The 19,306-nt window shown below is 34.5% G+C and overlaps 1 protein-coding gene across 1 annotated transcript; it reads left to right on the top strand.

Moving 5' to 3' along the window:
• The first annotated feature begins 1,285 nt into the window (after window positions 1–1,285).
• ube2z (ubiquitin-conjugating enzyme E2Z) lies at window positions 1,286–13,833 on the top strand. The gene is made up of 7 exons (XM_007232229.3): window positions 1,286–2,263; window positions 4,450–4,522; window positions 6,812–6,999; window positions 7,972–8,083; window positions 10,074–10,186; window positions 10,593–10,683; window positions 11,787–13,833. The coding sequence occupies exons 1-7, from the start codon at window positions 1,818–1,820 to the stop codon at window positions 11,961–11,963; spliced, it is 1,200 nt and encodes a 399-aa protein (XP_007232291.2). The 5' UTR covers window positions 1,286–1,817; the 3' UTR covers window positions 11,964–13,833.
• The last annotated feature ends 5,473 nt before the right edge of the window (window positions 13,834–19,306 follow it).

Below are 19,306 nucleotides of genomic sequence, written 5' to 3'. Positions count from 1 at the left end.
TGCTTATAAACAGATAAGATTAACATTGAGTTAAATTGTGGTTACCAGTATGTCATGTGGCAAATTAATTCCCCATCCCTGCTCTAGAAGGTATGTATATAAGGTTGGATCCTGTAAACTATTGGATGAGCAGCTATAAGAGAATGCCATTGGCCATTGGGCAACTAACTCATCCTATCAATGTTTGGCAAAAAAAAAAGACAAAGTGCCCTATTGACTGCCCTTCTTGTGAGGAAAAAGTTGTCTGCCAGACGACCCCTTCTTTCTATAAATGATTATGATGATTTGCTCTATAGATCAAGACATTTGGTTAATTTGATAATGTGTCTACTGGGGTGCTCCTCTGCCCCAGTAGAAAGGGGGGCTGACATGTAAATTAAAATTTCTCCAGTTTTACACCAGATATTTGCTAATCCAACCATCTGAATATCCAATGGCATCGCTAGTTAGCCACTGTTCTCTGTTTAAACCAAAGTGAGAGAGATAGGCTTCGGATGCCACTGGTCGGTATGTGTATCAGATAATGTTACCACAGCTAATGTGGAAGGAATGTTTAATACAAATATGTAATAATGTGCCCCTAAAGTTATTTCTATCTTTTTATCTGCTGAAAAAACATTAAAAATTAAAGTAATACACCTCCCCTGTACATAATAGTTTTGTGTCCTTTTTATTTTGATCTAACCCGCTACCCCCTCCCATTAAATCACTTACAATTTATTTACAGTCCACAGTTGTTTTTAAAGGGGGTCGGTGAGGCTGGATTCATTCAGCATCCTTAAATCTCTGATTCAAGAACATCCTCAGAACATTAAAATAATGCAAACAAGTTCATATTCATAAAGTTTTAAGAAATCAATATTTGGTAGAATAACCCTGTTTTTAATCACAGTTTTCATGCATCTTGGCATGTTCTTCTCCACCATTCTTACACACTGCTTTTGGGTAACTTTATGCCTTTACTCCTGGTGCACAAATTCAAGCAGTTCAGCTTGCTTTGATGGCTTGTGATCATCAATCCTCTTGATTATATTACAGAGGTTTTCGATTTGGTAAAATCAAAGAAACTCATCATTTTTAAGTGGTCTCTTATTTTTGTCCAGAGCTGTATGTACTGCTTTAAAGACCATGGGTCTATTTTTTCATCTTGCTGAGGAACTTGTTTTCTCCCTAGATCAGAAATAGAAAGATGACTACAGAGTGTTTTCATGAGCACTGCTTGAGTGTTTACTGAAGTGAAGGGGAATCTACAGTAGCCTGCACATTGTTCCAGTGTGACACGCACTTTCCAGTGTTGGAGGACTCGCTGGACATTAAAACTTCACTTTTCGGTTTCGTTTTTAGGAGTTTACCGGCAGATGGCGTTATGATTTTCCTCCCTTACATGAGAAGGAAGTAGCTGAACGAAATAACACGGTAATGAAAATTTGAGACTAACTAAAGCGGAGGTGAGAACGATAGTAGAGTGTAAGTTTTCTGTGTGTATGTGGTTTAACTTTGACTTTATTTATACAGCGTTCCGTGAAATCAGCTGCTTGGCCGGTTAGCGTCAAATCGTTTATTAGAGTGGAAATCGCCTACAGGGTATGTTATGTTTTAGGGTGGGAAAGAAGCTGGGGACGATGGGGCTCTCTCTCTCCGCCCCGCTGCGCTGTAACGTATAATAAATACCTATATAAGCTATTAAAGTAATAACCTAGCCCGAAGAACTGCGAGGAGAAGCTGGTCAAAGTGACAACTCTAGCTTTATCTAGGTTAAATTGCTGTCAGGGTGTTTGGGGCCATTATAGCTAACCAGCTAATAGTGAGCCTCAACCATGGCGGATAGCGTTGGAGAGGGGTCCAACGGCGCTGTTGGAGCGAGTCAGGGAGCTGGAGCCCAGTTGTCAGCGAGTTTGGGTCACTCTTTGCCGGGGCACTCGACCAGCGGAGCTAACCCGGCCTCCCCGCCTCCTGCCGCGGCTGCAGAGACTGGCCTAGCCGCGGTGCCTCCACCTGCTATAGCACACAACATCACCTCGGTCTTGGAGAGCGGACCCGGCGTCGCCGTGCTCAGCCACGCCGTGAGCTCCAGCATCTCGGCCCCTGCGGCCGTGCCTCCCTCGCTCCCACCCAGCATCGGCCTGGGGGTCACCGGGGCTCCGCCGAGCTTAGCCGGAGCCGGCCTTCTGTCCCAGATTCACGCCACGTCCTGGGACCCCACTCTAAGCACAGACTGGGACAACGAGAAGGCTTCGCAGCAGTGCATTCTCCGGATAAAAAGGTAAGTTAACTAGCTAGCTAACTAGGTTAACTACTAACATATCAACAGCATGATAAGCTGGCTAGCTTGCTTACTAGCTAATTATTCAATAATAATAATCGTTTTAAAATTGATAGCCATTTAACTTAATCACTGTATTCTTTTTGACTTGACTAAATAATAACTAAAGCTTATTCTCTTTAATAGTATTTATGTATAACAAAACAAAAAAGTTTAAAAGACAAAACTTATGGTCAAGAACATTTTTAAAGAACTGTATTAAATTAACTAACGCTATATTAATCATACCTGCTATGTTTTTTGTTCTTTACTTTGTAACGTTATCAGTTATTAATGTCTATGTATTTTATTTATTTGAGTTTAATGTAACTTATCTAGATAATCTAATAGGTTTCCCTAAGATAATTTGTTAACAAATTAATTTAGTTAACCTTAATCTTGTCGCCTGTCTGAGGTAACGTAGATTAAACTTTTTCTCACTGGCTACTTTTGCTAGCTTAATAGCTAAGCTAACTAGCCAGCTAGCTAAATAGCTTGCTAGCGAGCTAACGCTAACTTAGCTAACAAGCTAGGTTAGCTACCTAGTTCAGTAGGAAGTTGCGTAGCTTTGACTAGGTGAACTAGCTAACGTAGCTACCTGGCCTTAGCCAAACATATGTTCACAGTTTGCTATCTTAGTAGCAACATTAGCTAACCTAACTAGCTAGCTAGCTGTAAAATGTTATACTGCTTTCATATTTAGCTAGTGCTGATTTAGGCTTTATTAGGCTATTATGGTGCACAATTCTGGTAAAATTTCATAACCCTTAACAAAAGTGGGCCAAATCACGTAAACTGGCAAACCCACAATTATTCACCAATACTTTTTACCAGTGTTTGACTAAGTATACAAACCATGTACACAATGGTTGAGTTACAATGAGATATAAAATAAGCAAATTGAGCAGCATGTTCATGATTTTTTTTATTTACTGTAATAAAGAAGGCACATGACGGTAATATTTTAGGGTTAAAATCCTGATGTAACATAAATGATACAGCAACAATTTTATTTAATATTTCTATAAATCGTGTCAAAACATACAACGGAATCCAAAACAAAATATTTGATCTACCATTAAAAAGTACTGCTATTTGCTTGCCTCTGAAATTAGTTTTAATTATGTCACCATGCAGCAGTTGGTGGGAATAAATAATATAAATGTTTATATTATTATTATTATTATTATTTTTATTATTATTATTATTATTATTTATTATATTATTATATTATATTTTGTTTGTTTTTAGTATCAGTTCAATCTGGCAATTTTTGCTTACAAACCTTTTTAGCCCTAGTCTTGCATTAGGCATGGTGCCAATAGGTTCATGATTTTCTGCTGTAGAGAGTCCATTTGCAATACTTTTTTGCAGGAATTAGGAGTTTGTGTATTGCACAAACTCCTACGTGTGTGTGTGTGTGTGTGTGTGTGTGTGTGTGTGTACATAGTGTGTATACAGGATACAATTGATTTTATTAGCATAATTTTTAAGAATACAAATCATTTTGATGGATATACTGTCTTTCCAAGATGTTTATCTTGAGTAGTAGATTTAAAGTTGGTGGCCCCAAGGTTTAAGTGGATTTGTAAAATTCATCTAGTATGATACTGAAAGCATGATGCATTCATATTATGGCAATATGGGGCTGCCAATCTGTTTTATTTACACAATAAAACTTTGGATCAGTAGAGATTCTCGTTTATATCTTTTCTACTATTCTGCCTTTGGGGGTTCTTTGGTGCTTAACTGAGGATAATTAATTCATCATGGGATGCCAGCCACTTAATGTAGACTGAAGACTATTGTGCTACACTTTATTTATTCAGGACTTTCCTCTGTCACAGTATCAGCAGTAAGAAAGGGGAAGTAAAAGCCCACAATGCCTTCTTGAATACATCTGAAGCCATAATTTGTCAGATTGTAACACATTCTGGACGCTTCACAAACTTGCTTCACAGCTGTAATGCGTTGCTCTGCAGTGCTGGGCAGATTTTGTATTGGGTGAGATGCAGTTATGGAAGCCTTTTATTTTTGCGTTTTGTCGCAGAGCAAAGTGAGGACAGGTGTTACATTGTTGTTCTCTTGTACCATTCTCTTCACCATTCATTCATTCATTTGAACCCCATCTTTTTTTCTCCACACAGAGACATTATGTCCATCTACAAGGAACCTCCCCCTGGAATGTTTGTGGTTCCAGATCCTCATGATATGACCAAGGTGAGCTTTGAATTAGGGATGCATGATACTGAAAAAATTACATTACAATAGTTTCTGCAATATATATACTGCAATTATTTTTTTAATAATGCACTGTGTATTCAGGACCCAAGTAAATGAGCAGTTTAAATTCTCCTTTTGCAACAAGCAGCAGAAGAGTTATAGCATTTTATACAATTGCCTTTTGTGACCTTGCACATTCTGTAATGTGGCTACTGTGCATGTCCACATGGGGATGACAATGCTGAAATGATTTATTTTGAATTTATTGTAAAAATTGTTGCTATGTTTTTTATGTTTTTATGTTTTTTTTTTTTTTTTTATAATTCATTTTAATGTTATCAGTTTTGCACTTCAACTCTTTATAACAAGAAGTAGGATCACACACTTTTATATAAACTATAAACACTTTAATATACAGTGATGACACATGGGAGTGTATTTGGGTTAGTATGTAAATTGTTAGTTTATTGCTGGGATTTATTTATTAAGTGGAATTAAATCTTCCATAGTACACACGTCAGTCTTTCTGAAAATATACTTTTAATGAATCATATAAAACATTAAAGCAAAATCTATTGCAATAATCCTATTCCTTCATTAAAATAATATTCAAAAAGTATTAAAACATACACAAAGGCAGCTTCCTTCACAAGGTACATGAATAATCTCATTTTATTAATCTCATTGTGTAGCCTAATCTGGAAAACACAGAAAGGTGTTTTCATGCTAGCCTGAAAATCATAATCTCATAAATGCTTGTGTGCTGTGGGGAGCTAAATAAGGATTGAGTCTGTTTGAGTATGAGCCTTAACTGAGATTTGGACATGAACATTATGAATTTAAATTATAATCTACTTACTTACTGTTTTAGCTCAGAAAACACATGGCTTTGTTCTCATCAGTGACAACCTATCAGACATGTGCTTTTTCAGTATTGTTAAAATATGCAGAAATTATAAAAAAGATGAATGAATAGACACTGATTTGTTGTAGCATTTCTGTGGGAATATTTCTAAGCCGCATTTTTTGCCTGGCTTTTTCTGTCAAGAAAATACATTTGAAATCGAGAGGAACCTTTGGACCAAGAAGTTGCTTAAACATTGCTGTAAACAAAAAGAATAACAAAACATATATTATATGCAGGACGAAAAAAAAGGTTTTGCGTTTTTATATATCAGGTTGCCAGCAGACGGAGAGTCTCACTTCCTGGGGTTGTGGGTTGCCACCCTATCCAATCCAGTGGGTGTTCCTGCCTTGCAATTTGTAATTTTTGGAGAGGCTCTGCATCTCCCCACACCCCTGACCAGACACTTTTAGATGTGCATTTACATGGATGTGCTGATGAGCAGTTAGATTGGATCTTAAAATTTCAGTGTGTTGTATGAATGCTCAGTCTAATTAATAAGGAAAACAGTACAACATAAATTATCTGAATTTGCTTGAATTCTGGGAATGTCTTTCATAATTTCATAATAACCAGGAAGTCAACATTACAGTTTAGATAATATGAAAATTTCACCCACAGTAGTTCTGTAGCTCTCTAGTAGATCTCTAGCTATGGCTGTGACTAAACCATAGGAAATGCTGCCTCCTCCTCAGATTCAGATTTGGATTCAGGGGAAGGAAGGCACCCAGTCATGTCTGAATCTAAGCATAGTTATTTTGCCATATGTTTTATTAAGTGCTAATGTTAGCTAAATGAAAACTAAACTAAACCCCCATATTAAGCAGTGAGCATAATATTTTATTAATTTCAATTTAAATGTTAATGTTTTATTAAGAATAACCGTTTCATACATTCAGTGGAAACTATCTTTATTGTTAACAACAGTAGTGTAACACAATAGATGATGTAATATAAAAAAAATTACCACAATGCTAAAGTGTAGAATATATATTTCATGCGTAAAAACTTCACAGCTTCACAGTAAATACCAATACCATTGTTTTTTTATTGTTTTTAAGATCATAACAATATTATCATGTACGATACAGTATGGCACATCCTTGCCCATGATGTATTGCTGTGTTTTAAATTCAGATATAAACACAGCCAATAAAACCCTGATTATTGAAGGTGAGGGCAGCAATGCATTCAGTCAGCAAACTCCAGTTTAGACACAGCCAATGTAAACATGAAATGCATCACTGATCCATGTAGGACTGTTGTTGGACTTTTGTAGGACTTTTATGTGCAAGTTGTGCAGATTGGATGCTCCTTATTAATCAGTATATCAAAAGGGACTACATACACAATTCTGTTCTTATTTATTTTTTCTTTCGCAGATCCATGCCCTTATCACAGGTCCTTTTGACACCCCATATGAGGGGGGGTTCTTCCTCTTCCTGTTTCGTTGCCCACCTGACTACCCCATCCACCCTCCACGTGTCAAACTCATCACTACTGGTCACAACACAGTACGCTTTAATCCCAACTTCTACCGCAATGGTAAAGTCTGCCTCAGCATTCTTGGGTAAGTGTCTATTTTCCACTACATTTAAAGAACCATTTATTTTTCTTTTTGGGAAAAATCAGCTATGTCCTTTAGTGAAGAAATTTATTTTATTTAGGTGCCTTCATTAATAAAGAAATATGAGTCTAAATTAACGCTTTAGTTTTTTGGAAATGTGGAAAATCTCTCAAAAAAAAATGCTTTCTCCCAAAAGGGAGATGTATGGTTATGTGATAAAAGGAGTTAATTAGTTGCCCTTGATTGATTTGTTTTGGTGAGGAGTATTTTAAATTCTCTACATTCTACAAATGCAAGTCTGACTTTTAACCTCTTAATTGAATAATTTATATTTTGATACATAACTGCTATTAGTGTATATACTATATGCTAAATATGTAGTTTAAAGTATTTGTTTAGGCAATATACTGTCCTAAAAACAATTGTGATAAACAATATTATTGTCATTAAAATTGTTAATGTAAGTTATAATTATAAAGGATTACATAATAAAAAAATTACACCCTTAAAAAAACATTGGAATTGAAATAACATAACAATCTATAAAAATAAAACAAAAATAAAATAAACAGTATGTTCTTAATACTGACTCATTCATGTTAATATTTTCTCTTTGCTAAGAAAACATACCAGTAATTGAAAATATTGTTGTCTGTAGAAATTATTGAGACTATGTTAAATGAAAATGTACATACAAGTTTTATTTGTGGCACATTGAAACTAGAAAAACAAGTGTGTTGACTTGGTATATGTGTAAAGAGTACTTCCTAACTGTGTGCCAAAATCTTTTGGGTGTGGTGTTAAATATTTACAGAATTATTTAGAGTCTCATTGAATAGGATAGTGTGTAATACAGCTTGTGTTGTGTTGTGCAGAAACCTCACACCCAGTTGGGATAGGCTTGTTCTGTAACTTTTTAAATTCCAGAAGCCATTGTTACACAGTGACTGATATGACCTTATTTTTGGCCTTCAGCACATGGACAGGACCTGCATGGAGCCCCGCTCAGAGCATCTCCTCAGTCCTTATCTCCATCCAGTCCCTGATGACTGAGAATCCTTACCACAATGAGCCAGGATTTGAGCAGGTAGGTATTCATGTCTTTCTGACTCGTGCAATAAGTGTAAAGGTGATTTCCCTTTTACAGAAGCGCTTAAGTGAGAAGAGCTGTTGAAGTGTTAAGTGTTGAAGACTTTAGATGAAGAATGCTGATAATTTAATGAAGATATTATTACTTAATGAGTTCAGTTTATTGATCAGCTATTCTTCATCCATTATTAATGTCAATAAACTGTACAGAGTGTGGTCTACTTCAAATGAAATGTTTCTTTAAAAAGATATATTTTTTTGTATTTTATTTGAATTTTAATTTACAGTTATACAGTATTTTTAATACATTTTCGAGGGATAGTTTTGGTTTTAATTTAATATAATAATCAAAAAATACAGTTTGCTGAACTCATGATTTGTGGTGCCAGGGTGTGGACTGCACTTCTGTGTGGCTCAGTTAGTGCAGTGTGTGACCACCTTAAGCGTGACCCTCAGGTCTTAATAGGACTTGAAAGGCCTGGTTCCAGCAGAGCTTGGTGATTGCCTCATACCTGGTCCACATCATTAATAGATTGTTAGAATTTGTTTATGTGTAAGATCACGGATATAAGCAAACTGTAGCTGTGTTCCAAAAAGTGGGCTGCATTTTCCAGCTGCTACATCATAAAAGGCTGTTCCACGTGAAAAAGAAACCCTTTATACAGCTCAGAAATGCAGACGGATGAGTGAACTGATGCTGCTACTGATCCTTGACAGCTCTCTGCTACAAACAATTCACAATGCGAAAATTGGTGGAAATTTAAGACTTAAGCTTTGTGGTGATGTGTGACCAGCAGGGTGCTGAGAAGGAGTCCTCATAGGGCAGTCCTACAGAGGACCTGTCCTACATTGACTGCAACCTAGACTTTGGAACGCAGCTTGTGCTGTACATCAGCGTCTTATTACCTAAATGTTGGCAGTTCTCCAAATCTGATTCATTTTGTACTGTATAGGAAGATTTCCTAGACTGGAATTCAACCTATGGGTTAAACAGCATTTAGAATTAATAACCTCGATTAAAAGAAAAATTAAGAGACCACTTCAATTTCTGAATCAGTTTCTCTGATGAACATTATTGTTTTATTTTATAAACTACGGACAAAATTTCTCCCAAATTCCAAATAAAAATATTGTCATTGCAAGTAACAAAAAGATGCTGAGCTTTCAGACTTTCAGTTCATATTCATCAAGTTTTAAGAGTTCAGTAATCAATATTTGGTGAAATAACTTTGGTTTTTAATCACAGTTTTCATGCATCTTGGCATGTTCTTCTCCACCAGTCTTGCACACTGCTTTTGGATAACTTCATGCCACTCCTGGTGCAGAAATTCAAGCAGTTCCGCTTGAATTGTTGGCTTGTGATCACCCATCTTCCTCTTGATTATATTCCAGAGGTATTCAATTTGGTAAAATCAAAGAAACTCACAATTGGTCTCCTATTTTTTTTTCCAAAGCTGTATTGTCCAAGCATGGTAAACTGGCTTGTGTGTTCAAATATTTGTACACAGAAAAGACAAAAGCATTTTTAAGATTAGGCATGGGAACTGATGATGTATGATTTGTTCTGGATCACAGATGCCACTCCAGCTCATCCCCGAAGGTATCTGATGTTGGTCCATCACTCCAGATGGTACCAGATGTTTATCCAGATGTTTAATTAGTATATACAGCTTCAGTGCATTTGGGTGCTTGTTAAAAGATATGACCCCCCCTCGCAGAGAAGAAAAGCACCAGCAGCACCAAAATTCACAGAACCTGACTAATCAGCATGGTTTAGACTAGCAAAGAGACAATGAGCAAAGGTAATGACCTGATCTGGCACTTATAGGTAAATAGACTGCATTGTGATTTATGTTTTGTCTTTCGTCCTTACTCTCCACCAGTACAGTCTTTATTCTGAATATCAAAAGATGTTTAAATCTGGTACGATAGTTTGATTCAGAGCTAAAGGTCAAACCTGACAGTGTTGTGACTCCTGTGTTTATTAGGAGAGGCACCCAGGCGACAGCAAGAACTACAACGAGTGCATTCGCCATGAGACCATGCGCGTGGCTGTCTGTGACATGCTGGAGGGGAAGGTGCCGTGTCCCGAAGCCTTGTGGTGAGCAATTCTGTATATACAGGAATCTTTCAGTAAATCAGGGACACCAAATCATTCAGTTTGTGATCACCCCTGATGCAAGGTTTAGGTAAATTCCAATCTAACACACTTCATTTGTTTATATTGAAGGCTTTTAGTGGCAACTTAGTGTGGGAATTTGACCTGTGGAAAGCTTATTTTTTAGGTCAAAACATATTACTCACATTTATATTGGTACAGTTGTCTTAAAGCAGAAAAACTGATAAGGACTTATCTGTCTGTTCAGAAGGAGGCATGTGCTAGTAGTCACCCTCCTTGTGCCTGTTTTAACTGCTTAAAAAAATGTAGCAAGCAGACATTTCTAACCTATTTCCAATTTTATTTTTGACCCAACTAATAAAAACCGTCTCTTTAATCTGTATTTCAGGAGTGTGATGGAGAAGTCATTTTTGGAGTACTATGATTTCTATGAAGGAGTCTGCAAAGAACGTTTGCACCTACAGGGACAAAACATGCAGGTATACTTTCTATGGAATCAAAGCATTTTTTTTACATGAAAGTAATAAATGAAAATGTACATTAACTGAAGTAAACATCAGAGTTCGAAAGGAACATGTATAGCATATATATGTATAGCATTTACATATACTCCAAAAAGCCACGGTAACTGATCAATCACACCAACATTCCTTTTTAATGAAACCAAAAATGATGTGGGTGTAAACGCACCCTTAGTTTTACTCTCTCTGTAACTTTGGCGATGCACAAAGCAGAAAAGCTTCTGATTGGCTATTTTTTTTCTCTTCCTATTTTTTGCTAAGCCCCCCTCCAAAGTTTTGTTACTGTGTATTTTTATACATGATGTCAAGGCTGGAGACCCACTGATACTGAGTTTAAATGATACTGTCATGCAAAAAACTTTTATATGGAATATTGACACAATGTAATTAACAATTGCCATATTCCCCATTACATCAATAAGTCAAAAACAACAAAAGGGTTACAAGGTTTTTGTTGGACAGCAAATATATACTGTTTGCTCAGAGGGAGCACAATTGGCCCTGCTTCCTCTGGGTGGGTAGATCCTACATCACTCCTACGGTGATGTCTGCAGCACAGGGCATCTGTGAGCTGATGTACCGGAGCCGAGCCGCTGCGCTTTTCTCCGAGCGTGCTGGCTGCTTGGCAATGCTGCATCAGCAGCAGCTTGAAAAGGAGCAGTGGCTGGCTTCACATGTATTGGAGGAAGCATGTTAGTCTTCATCCTCCTGGTGTGTTGTAATTGGCCGTGTAAATTGGGGACAAAATGGAAAAAATTGGTGTGTATATATATATATATATATATATATATATATATATATATATATATATATATATATATATATATATATATATATATTGTTAAACACTACTAAGTTTTTAGAAATCTTTAAATTGCGGGCATTAAAAACAATTGAGTAACATTTGTTGTTAAAATTGAGGTTAAATTTACTGTCATCCATTAAAGAGTGCCATACAGAATAAAGGAATTCTTTATCATTGTCACAAATAATCTCACATTTCTCTGCACAACATAAACCTTGTTTATGATTTAGCCTTATTTTTTTCTGCTTTTTTGAAGGATCCTTTTGGTGAAAAAAGAGGCCGCTTCGACTACCAGGGTCTGCTCGCCCGTCTCGGCGCCACACAAAAGCGCTTGCGGGAGAAGTGTCCACCGGAGGACAATGATGGAGACTCGGACTCTGACACCAGCTCATCTGGAACAGACCCAGACAGCCAGGGCAGCTCACAGCCATAGAGCGGGCGCCCTCTATAGGCTACAATGCAGGAGTCAGAGAAAGCAGTTTGCTCTGGACGCTTTTCAGTAAGCAACATACACAGAACTTGGAGAGAAGCTCCAGTATCTGGTTGTGAAGCACAGGGGATAGTTTACCCCTGCCCAGTTTCATTTGATTGATTTTTCCTCTGTCTCTGTTCCTCTGCTAGCCAATGGCTGCCTTTCATTTTGTTTCTGTTTTCTTCTCTGAGAAAGAGAAGTCCAGTCAATAGTGGAAATGGGACTAGAAAGGTTGACATTTGAGTGTTTGTGTGTATATGTGTTGATGTACATGCAAGCTCCTCAGCAGGTCAGCACACACTCTGCCTTTTTGGAGCACATGTTTCTGTGCCCCCCTGCTCTTCACTTCTTCTGGTGGTCAGCCACACAAAGCAGAGGTAAGTTAAGAGTGACCGACACCTCACCCCAGAACAGGTCCTCATACGGTTAGTGCACCTGTGCCACTCCTGCAAACGGTTTGTTAATCTCTTCTCTTTCACTCATGTCTTGACAGTAATCAGCATTTATATCTCCACATTAATTGAATCATTAAAAAAATATTTTGAATATTATGAATGGAGTCATAATTTCAACATGAATTCATAATGAATTGCTTTACATGATCTATGAAAAAGGAAAAAAATGATGCAACTATAAAACAAATGTATATACTTAAATATTGTGCATAGAAAAGTTTTATTTTAATGTTAAATGTGCATTAAATGCTTTTGAATGGGTCTGGTGTGATTGATATCCTTGGCCAGTAGACTGATCAGTTGATTTTCTCTTATGGGAAGAGTCGTCCTGTGGGTGTTTTTCTGTTTGTACAGTCAAAGGACATTGTCTGTTGTTTCAGCCTGATTAAATATGTTAAATAAGAACATAAGGGCTCTCCTTTCTTTTGCAATGGATCTGATGAGACAAAAGAAAAGCTTCAAACTGACCTCTTTTTTATGACACAGACTAGTCTGCCTTTTCTGTCATTATTGGCCTAAAATGTATGATTTAATAAGAAATGCCTGACACCATTCCCAACCCCCAACCCCCCCCCCCCCCCCCCCTTTTTTTTTTTTTTTTTTTTTTTTTTTTTTTATCTATGAAGATAAAAGTGGTCTCTTGTCTTGCACTGTACAAAACATTCTTCTGTTGATCTCCAGTAACCTGAAATTGACTTCTTTGGGGAAATGTATCTGATCACAGTGTAAACTTCAGAAATGTAGGCATTTAAATTTTCTAAATAGCATTTGATACTTCTTTAAAAATCTATCTTTTTCTTGTGGGCGATGTGTGCAGATGTGAATAAAAACAATTTCTTTAAGGGTTAAATAACCCTCACATGATGTAAAACTTGTACATCAGTTTAGAGTTTGTTTTTTGTTTTTTACAGCAGTGGTGTATAACCAGGGATGCAGAGTACTGGTACTACTATGGGGTTGTTGTCCATAAATGTATTTTTTTCTTTTCTGTAATTCTATAAAATTTCAGATACTGGGCCAGTTTTCTAGGCTGGGATTAAGCCTAGTCTTGGATTACACATCATTTTGAATGGAGATTTTCCATTGAAAGAAGAACATGTGCTACAACTAAGATTAATCCTGGTGTGCGGAAACTTCATTATGTCAGTTATATGCAAAACTATAAGTGCAGAATTGTATGTATGATGCACTTATTGATTGGTCTGGCAGGATATAGCAACATGACTGACACAGCTAGCTGGTGGATTAGCAGGCTAGTTAAATTAACACCTAAGTATCTAAGCCTGATTAAAACATTTCTATGTTACTGTAGGAGTTTTGCCCATATTGAATAAATGTTTAAAATCAGAGTCTTTCAATAAACTTCCTGAGGCCTATCAATTTAAGACTAATCAGTCATTTTGCTGACCTACTTTGATGAATTGTTTTTAGAATTTAAAAGGTTGGTTAATTTTCTATAGGTCACAGAACAGATTGTTTTTGTTGAATCAAGTGGGCCATGCGTTGCTACATTTTCTTTTTTTAACAGAAGTCTCAATTCCTTAAAGCAAGAAATGCAGAAAATCCTAACCTATCAACTGCAATTAGTCTAGGCACCGTCTAGGTATATATATATATATTTTTTTCTTTTGCATCATTCGCTATAGTAGAAACAGCAATGAGCTACTAGGGATTCAACTAAATTTATTGTCATTTTAGTTCGGAAATCAAGAGTAAATAAAGAAAGATTATTCTTATGTTAAATGTTATTATAAAGAAAGCACTTATACAATTTATGTATTGCCCAGCAGAGTGCAATATTTGGCAACTCCTGCTCAGATGGAGAAAACTGAAAGTATTGCAGTTTTAAAAAAAAAACTAAGGGCCAAAAATCAGAGAAACTAGTCACTCTTTAAAGGAGATGCTATGATATTCTTTTACTTGATGGGTCGTGACCACATATAAGCATCAAGAAGAACATGAACAAACAGTGGCAACATGGTACTGAAGCCGTTTGGTTTTGCATGTGCTGTTATTTGAATGCAATTTGTTGTTCTGTTAAGAAAATGACATCCAGGTGTCAGGTATGACTAGGCAATAGTATTGTTATTTTTTTTAATGGATGACTTTTTTTGTTTGTAAGTGTAAACAGAAAGGTACAGACTTGAAAGCCATTTGTCTGTTAAACACTACCTGTAAAAGGACACAAGTGTCTAATTGTAAGTTTGACCTAAAGTGTGATGTTTTTCTTGTTTTCAAAATGCAAACAAATTGTGTAAATAGTCCAGTGTATGAATCCACTGCAAATATAAATATAATATACATTCTAAATTCACTGTTTTCTTTTTTCTTCTGCCCTCGTCACAAAAAATGTATTTAATAACTGACTTTTCATATTTGAGAATGATTAAAATATCTATTTTTGTCTCAACCTATTATAATGTAAGCACTTTAGAATGAACTTTCCAAATAAAATTCCAAATAAAAATAATGTAATTTAGAGCCTTTATTTGCAGGAAATGAGAAATGGCTGAAATAACAAAAAAGATGCAGAGCTTTCAGACCTGAAATAATGCAAATAAAACAAGTTCATATTCAAAAAGTTTTAAGAGTTCAGAAATCAATATTTGGTGGAATAACCCTGGTTTTTTTTTTTTTATCACGGTTTTTATGCATCTTGGCATGTTCTCCTCCACCAGTCTTACACACTGCTTTTGGATAACTTTATTCCACTCCTGGTACAAAAATTCAAGCAGTTCAGTTTGGTTTAATGGCTTGTGAATATCCACCTTCCTCGGAATTGTATTCAAGAGGTTTTTAATTTGGTAAAATCAAATAAATTACATTTATTATATATCCATTCTAAATAGGAAGTGGGTTTTTACATAAGCATGTTTTAATACCTTTTTAAGTTTTTATTGTTTACTTTCTCCACAATATATATCAACACATACCAAAAGAAACACAAATATAAATACCATATTTTTGGAAGAAAATGAAATGAGTATAACAATACCAAAGCTACTAAAACAGTAACAAAAATAGTAATATTATGCATTTTACTATTAAATATAAAATAATGCAAAAAAAAAAAAAAAACTAAAAGGGTTGTCAATGATCACAGGAAGGCGTATTAAAGGTTAATGTTTCCTTTTATTAAGATCGGTCAAATCATTTTTATTTATTTCTGTGCTGTCATATATTATCCATTTTTAGTGTCTTATATTAGTCTTATATTAGTGTCTTAACCATTTCTGCCCACTGTTAAAAAGTGAGGAGGTCCACCAATTTCACATGGACTCACTTCTGATGAAAGCATTCAGCTATTTTAAGATGCCCCCTTTCCTAACAGATATTTATGTAATCCCAGTAGAGATGTATGAACTGCCAATAGAATAGGATCCTGGAACAGATAATAAACATTAACATATTGGCCTTAATGCCTAATGGGTTAGATGGATATAAAGCTCTCCAGCATTTAGCTGTATTTTGCAAACATCCCCTAAATGTTTTTTTAGTTTCTTATTAGTAGAACATCCAATTACAATAAAAATAGCTGATATGTAACGTACAAAATCTAACAAATTAAATTGCTAAATATCTATTTAGGTTTTTTGGTGGGACAGATGCTCTTTTAAAACTACACAATCAAATTTATATTTGTTATTCTGTGGCCGTGTTTTCCCAAAAATAATGTTTTATTTAAAAATACTACATTAGAAAGATCAGAACTAAATTCTGCAAAGGGTACAAATATTGCTGCTCATAAAGACTGTGATGCTGTGGAACTGTGTTCTCTGGAATAAAGAATAAGGGAGCTCCATCTAATAATTTTGGAATAAGCAAATTGATCCAGCATTTAACATCTTGACCTCAAAATGCAATCGAATCCTCATAGAAATGCTTCAAAATCAAGTAGAAAACAGTAGAGACCATTTTACCTCCAAAAAAAGCAGGATAAATTCTTTTTAATAACCTTGATTTTCAAAGAAAAAATAAAAGTGCAAATGTCTCATTGTTTCTCTTCATATAGTGTATGTCAAATGTCAGCATTAATAAACATTGCATAGTTGTTGATTCTGTAAATTAAATATTTATTTTTTGAAGATCTCAAGAAATTTGTATTGTTTTAGTCAGGAAATAAAACAAACTAAATTTTAATTCTAATTCAATTTATGTAGTTTAAATGAAGTGTATATTTCGTTCATAAACTAGTATTTAATTTGACTGTTATATTTAAAAATAAGCTAATTTATTTATAATATCTGCCCAAATTGTTTTACAGATTAAACCTGCGTGAAGCTTTTTTTTTCATAATAAAAAAAACCTTAATTCCTTTTGCATTTTAGACCAAAAATACAAAGACCAAACTTTTAAGTTAACGTATTCACTAGATATTTAAATTTGTTTGCAGGATAACACAAATAATAAAGTGTATTTTATATGCTACTTTCAACGTATAAGTAGCTGTTTGACATTTTTATTCTACAAAAGTGTTTGCCCATCAATACTTTTTAATAAAAAAAAAAATACTATACTTTTTTATGATATTTTTATTTAAATACTCATCTACAATTAACATTAATGGCCTTTAAGTGAGTTTTTTTCCGTTCTGAAGAAACACGGAGATGAAGATGAGTACAATTTTAGACATATTTAGAGTTAATCAAATAAACAACAATTCTAATTTAGTGTATGTAGTTTAAATGAAATCAGAGTTAGCTATTTAGACCTTAAGACACAAATTGGTAAGGGTTCAATGGGGTGTATTTGTAGACCCCCACTAATGAGGTCCAAGTTACTACTCAAATATATGTCTAATATATTCACCAGTTATTTGAGTTTGCTTGCAGCATAGCACAAATAATTAAGTGTATTTTAATATGACTCTTTACAAACTACACTGTCAAATAAATACATAATTGTTATGCAGGGTTTCCCCATCCGTAGTTTTTTTATTTTAAAATATACCATTTAAAATAATTGTAATAAAACACAAAACAATTATTCAGGTTAATTTATTTAAACAATCATCTACAACAAATGTTTTTATCAAAGTGAAGAACACTTAACCAGGAAAATAACCAAACAAAATAAGATAAATAAACATAATTGGTGTTTAAATTAAAGCTTTATTTTATTTCTGAAGAAACATTTAGAAGAAGAAAAGTTCAGTTTTTAAACAAGGTTAATCAAATAAACTGTAATTCTAATTTAGTGTATGTGGTTTAAATTAAATTAAATTTAGCTATCTAGAAATTAAAACCAGAATGAGTAAAGTTTTAAGGGGGTGTATTTTTTATTTTTCTGATGTACTTTATTTATTTTTTTATTTTTCTGATGTATTTACCAGATATTTGAGTTTGCCTGCAAAATTACACAAAACAAAGCAAGGTCTTTCATTTTTTAGTTTTTACTGCTAAATGTCTTTTAGTTTCTTGTTACATCGTATTACAATAAAAATAGCTTAGATGCAATATACCATATCTAACATACTGAGTTACTAAAATTAGTTATCACTATAAATAGTTATTTGTAGATTCATTAATAAAGTAATCACATTTCTGGCTATGGAAATTATATTAAATCAACAGCATGCATTAGCCTATTTTAGAATTATTCAACCCAACAGAAACTGTTTAACAATAATGGATGATCTATTGAAATAACTATTTAAAATGAAATCATATGCTAAAATGTGTGCAATGTAACTGTAAATTTACAATTTAAATTGTTTAAATAAAATAACATTTAGAAAATTTTGTTACAATTGATTTTTGTCAAACAGTTTAAATAACAATAAAAATATACAGGTCAAACGAAAAAAGTTAGTATTTTACTTAATTTGAAATTATGCTGTATTGTTGAAGGAAACATTCACTCAAGAAAATCATTGAAGTCCCTTTAATACAAATAAAAAAAGTCACTAGATGGCAGTAGAACCGTAGAACTATATCCAGATGCAAATATTAGTCTTGTCCTGAAATATATCCTCTGTCCTACAAAAACTGTTTATTTTCTACTTCAACCTCTAAATCAGGCGTGTTACATCAAGGAACCCCTAAAAATGGGCAGAACCAGAAGCTGTACAGAATAAAAATACATGTACAAACCTGACACTAAATATGGTCCACATTTAGTGTTAATCCCTTTCTCCTCATTTCAGATTTTAACCACTAATATTCATTTAAACGTATACTTGATAATCTTGATCAAAGTGAAAGAACTGACCAAATTAAACATTAAGGAAGGAACTTTAAATTAAAACAAAAAATAGCTGATATGCCACACACAATATCAAACAAAACCTGAGTTACTACAATTACTTTTCAATCATTAGTTAATTGTTGGTTAATCATTGATTGGGTAAACACAAGCTTGTTTTATGGCTACTGCTATAATGTAACTGCAGTGAAAGGATATACAGCTCTGGAGATCACTTTAGTTTCTAAATCAGTTTCTCTGATTTTGCTATTTATATGTATATGTAAAATTACATTGTTCTAAATAAATTCTAAATACAAATATTGTCATTTAGAGCATTTATTTACAGAACATGAGAAATTACTGAAATAAAAAATATGCAGAGCTTTCAGACCTCAAATAATATTCATAAAGTTTTAAGAGTTCAGAAATATATAATAACCTTGGTTTTTAATAACAGATTTCATGCATCTTGGCATATTCACCTCCACCAGTCTTACACACTGCTTTTGGATAACTTAATGCCTTTACTCCTGGTGCAAAACATTTAAGCAGTTCAGCTTGGTTTGATGGCTTGTGATCATCCATCTTCCTCTTGATTATTTTTCAGAGTTTTTCAATTTGGTAAATTCAAAGAAACTCATCATTTTTAAGAGGTTTCCTTTT

The sequence above is a fragment of the Astyanax mexicanus genome, chromosome 19 (assembly GCF_023375975.1).
Source record: "Astyanax mexicanus isolate ESR-SI-001 chromosome 19, AstMex3_surface, whole genome shotgun sequence".
NCBI classification, from domain to species: domain Eukaryota; kingdom Metazoa; phylum Chordata; class Actinopteri; order Characiformes; family Acestrorhamphidae; genus Astyanax; species Astyanax mexicanus.
Note: the sequence above shows the minus strand (reverse complement) of the source record. Positions and strands in the feature narration are given on the sequence as shown.

Coding starts and splice junctions, on each gene's coding strand:
- ube2z (XM_007232229.3), top strand. CDS start 1,818: ATGGCGGATAGCGTTGGAGAGGGGTCCAACGGCGCTGTTGGAGCGAGT. Junction 7,000..7,971: donor GTCTGCCTCAGCATTCTTGG/GTAAGTGTCTAT, acceptor TTTGGCCTTCAG/CACATGGACAGGACCTGCAT. Junction 8,084..10,073: donor ATGAGCCAGGATTTGAGCAG/GTAGGTATTCAT, acceptor TGTGTTTATTAG/GAGAGGCACCCAGGCGACAG.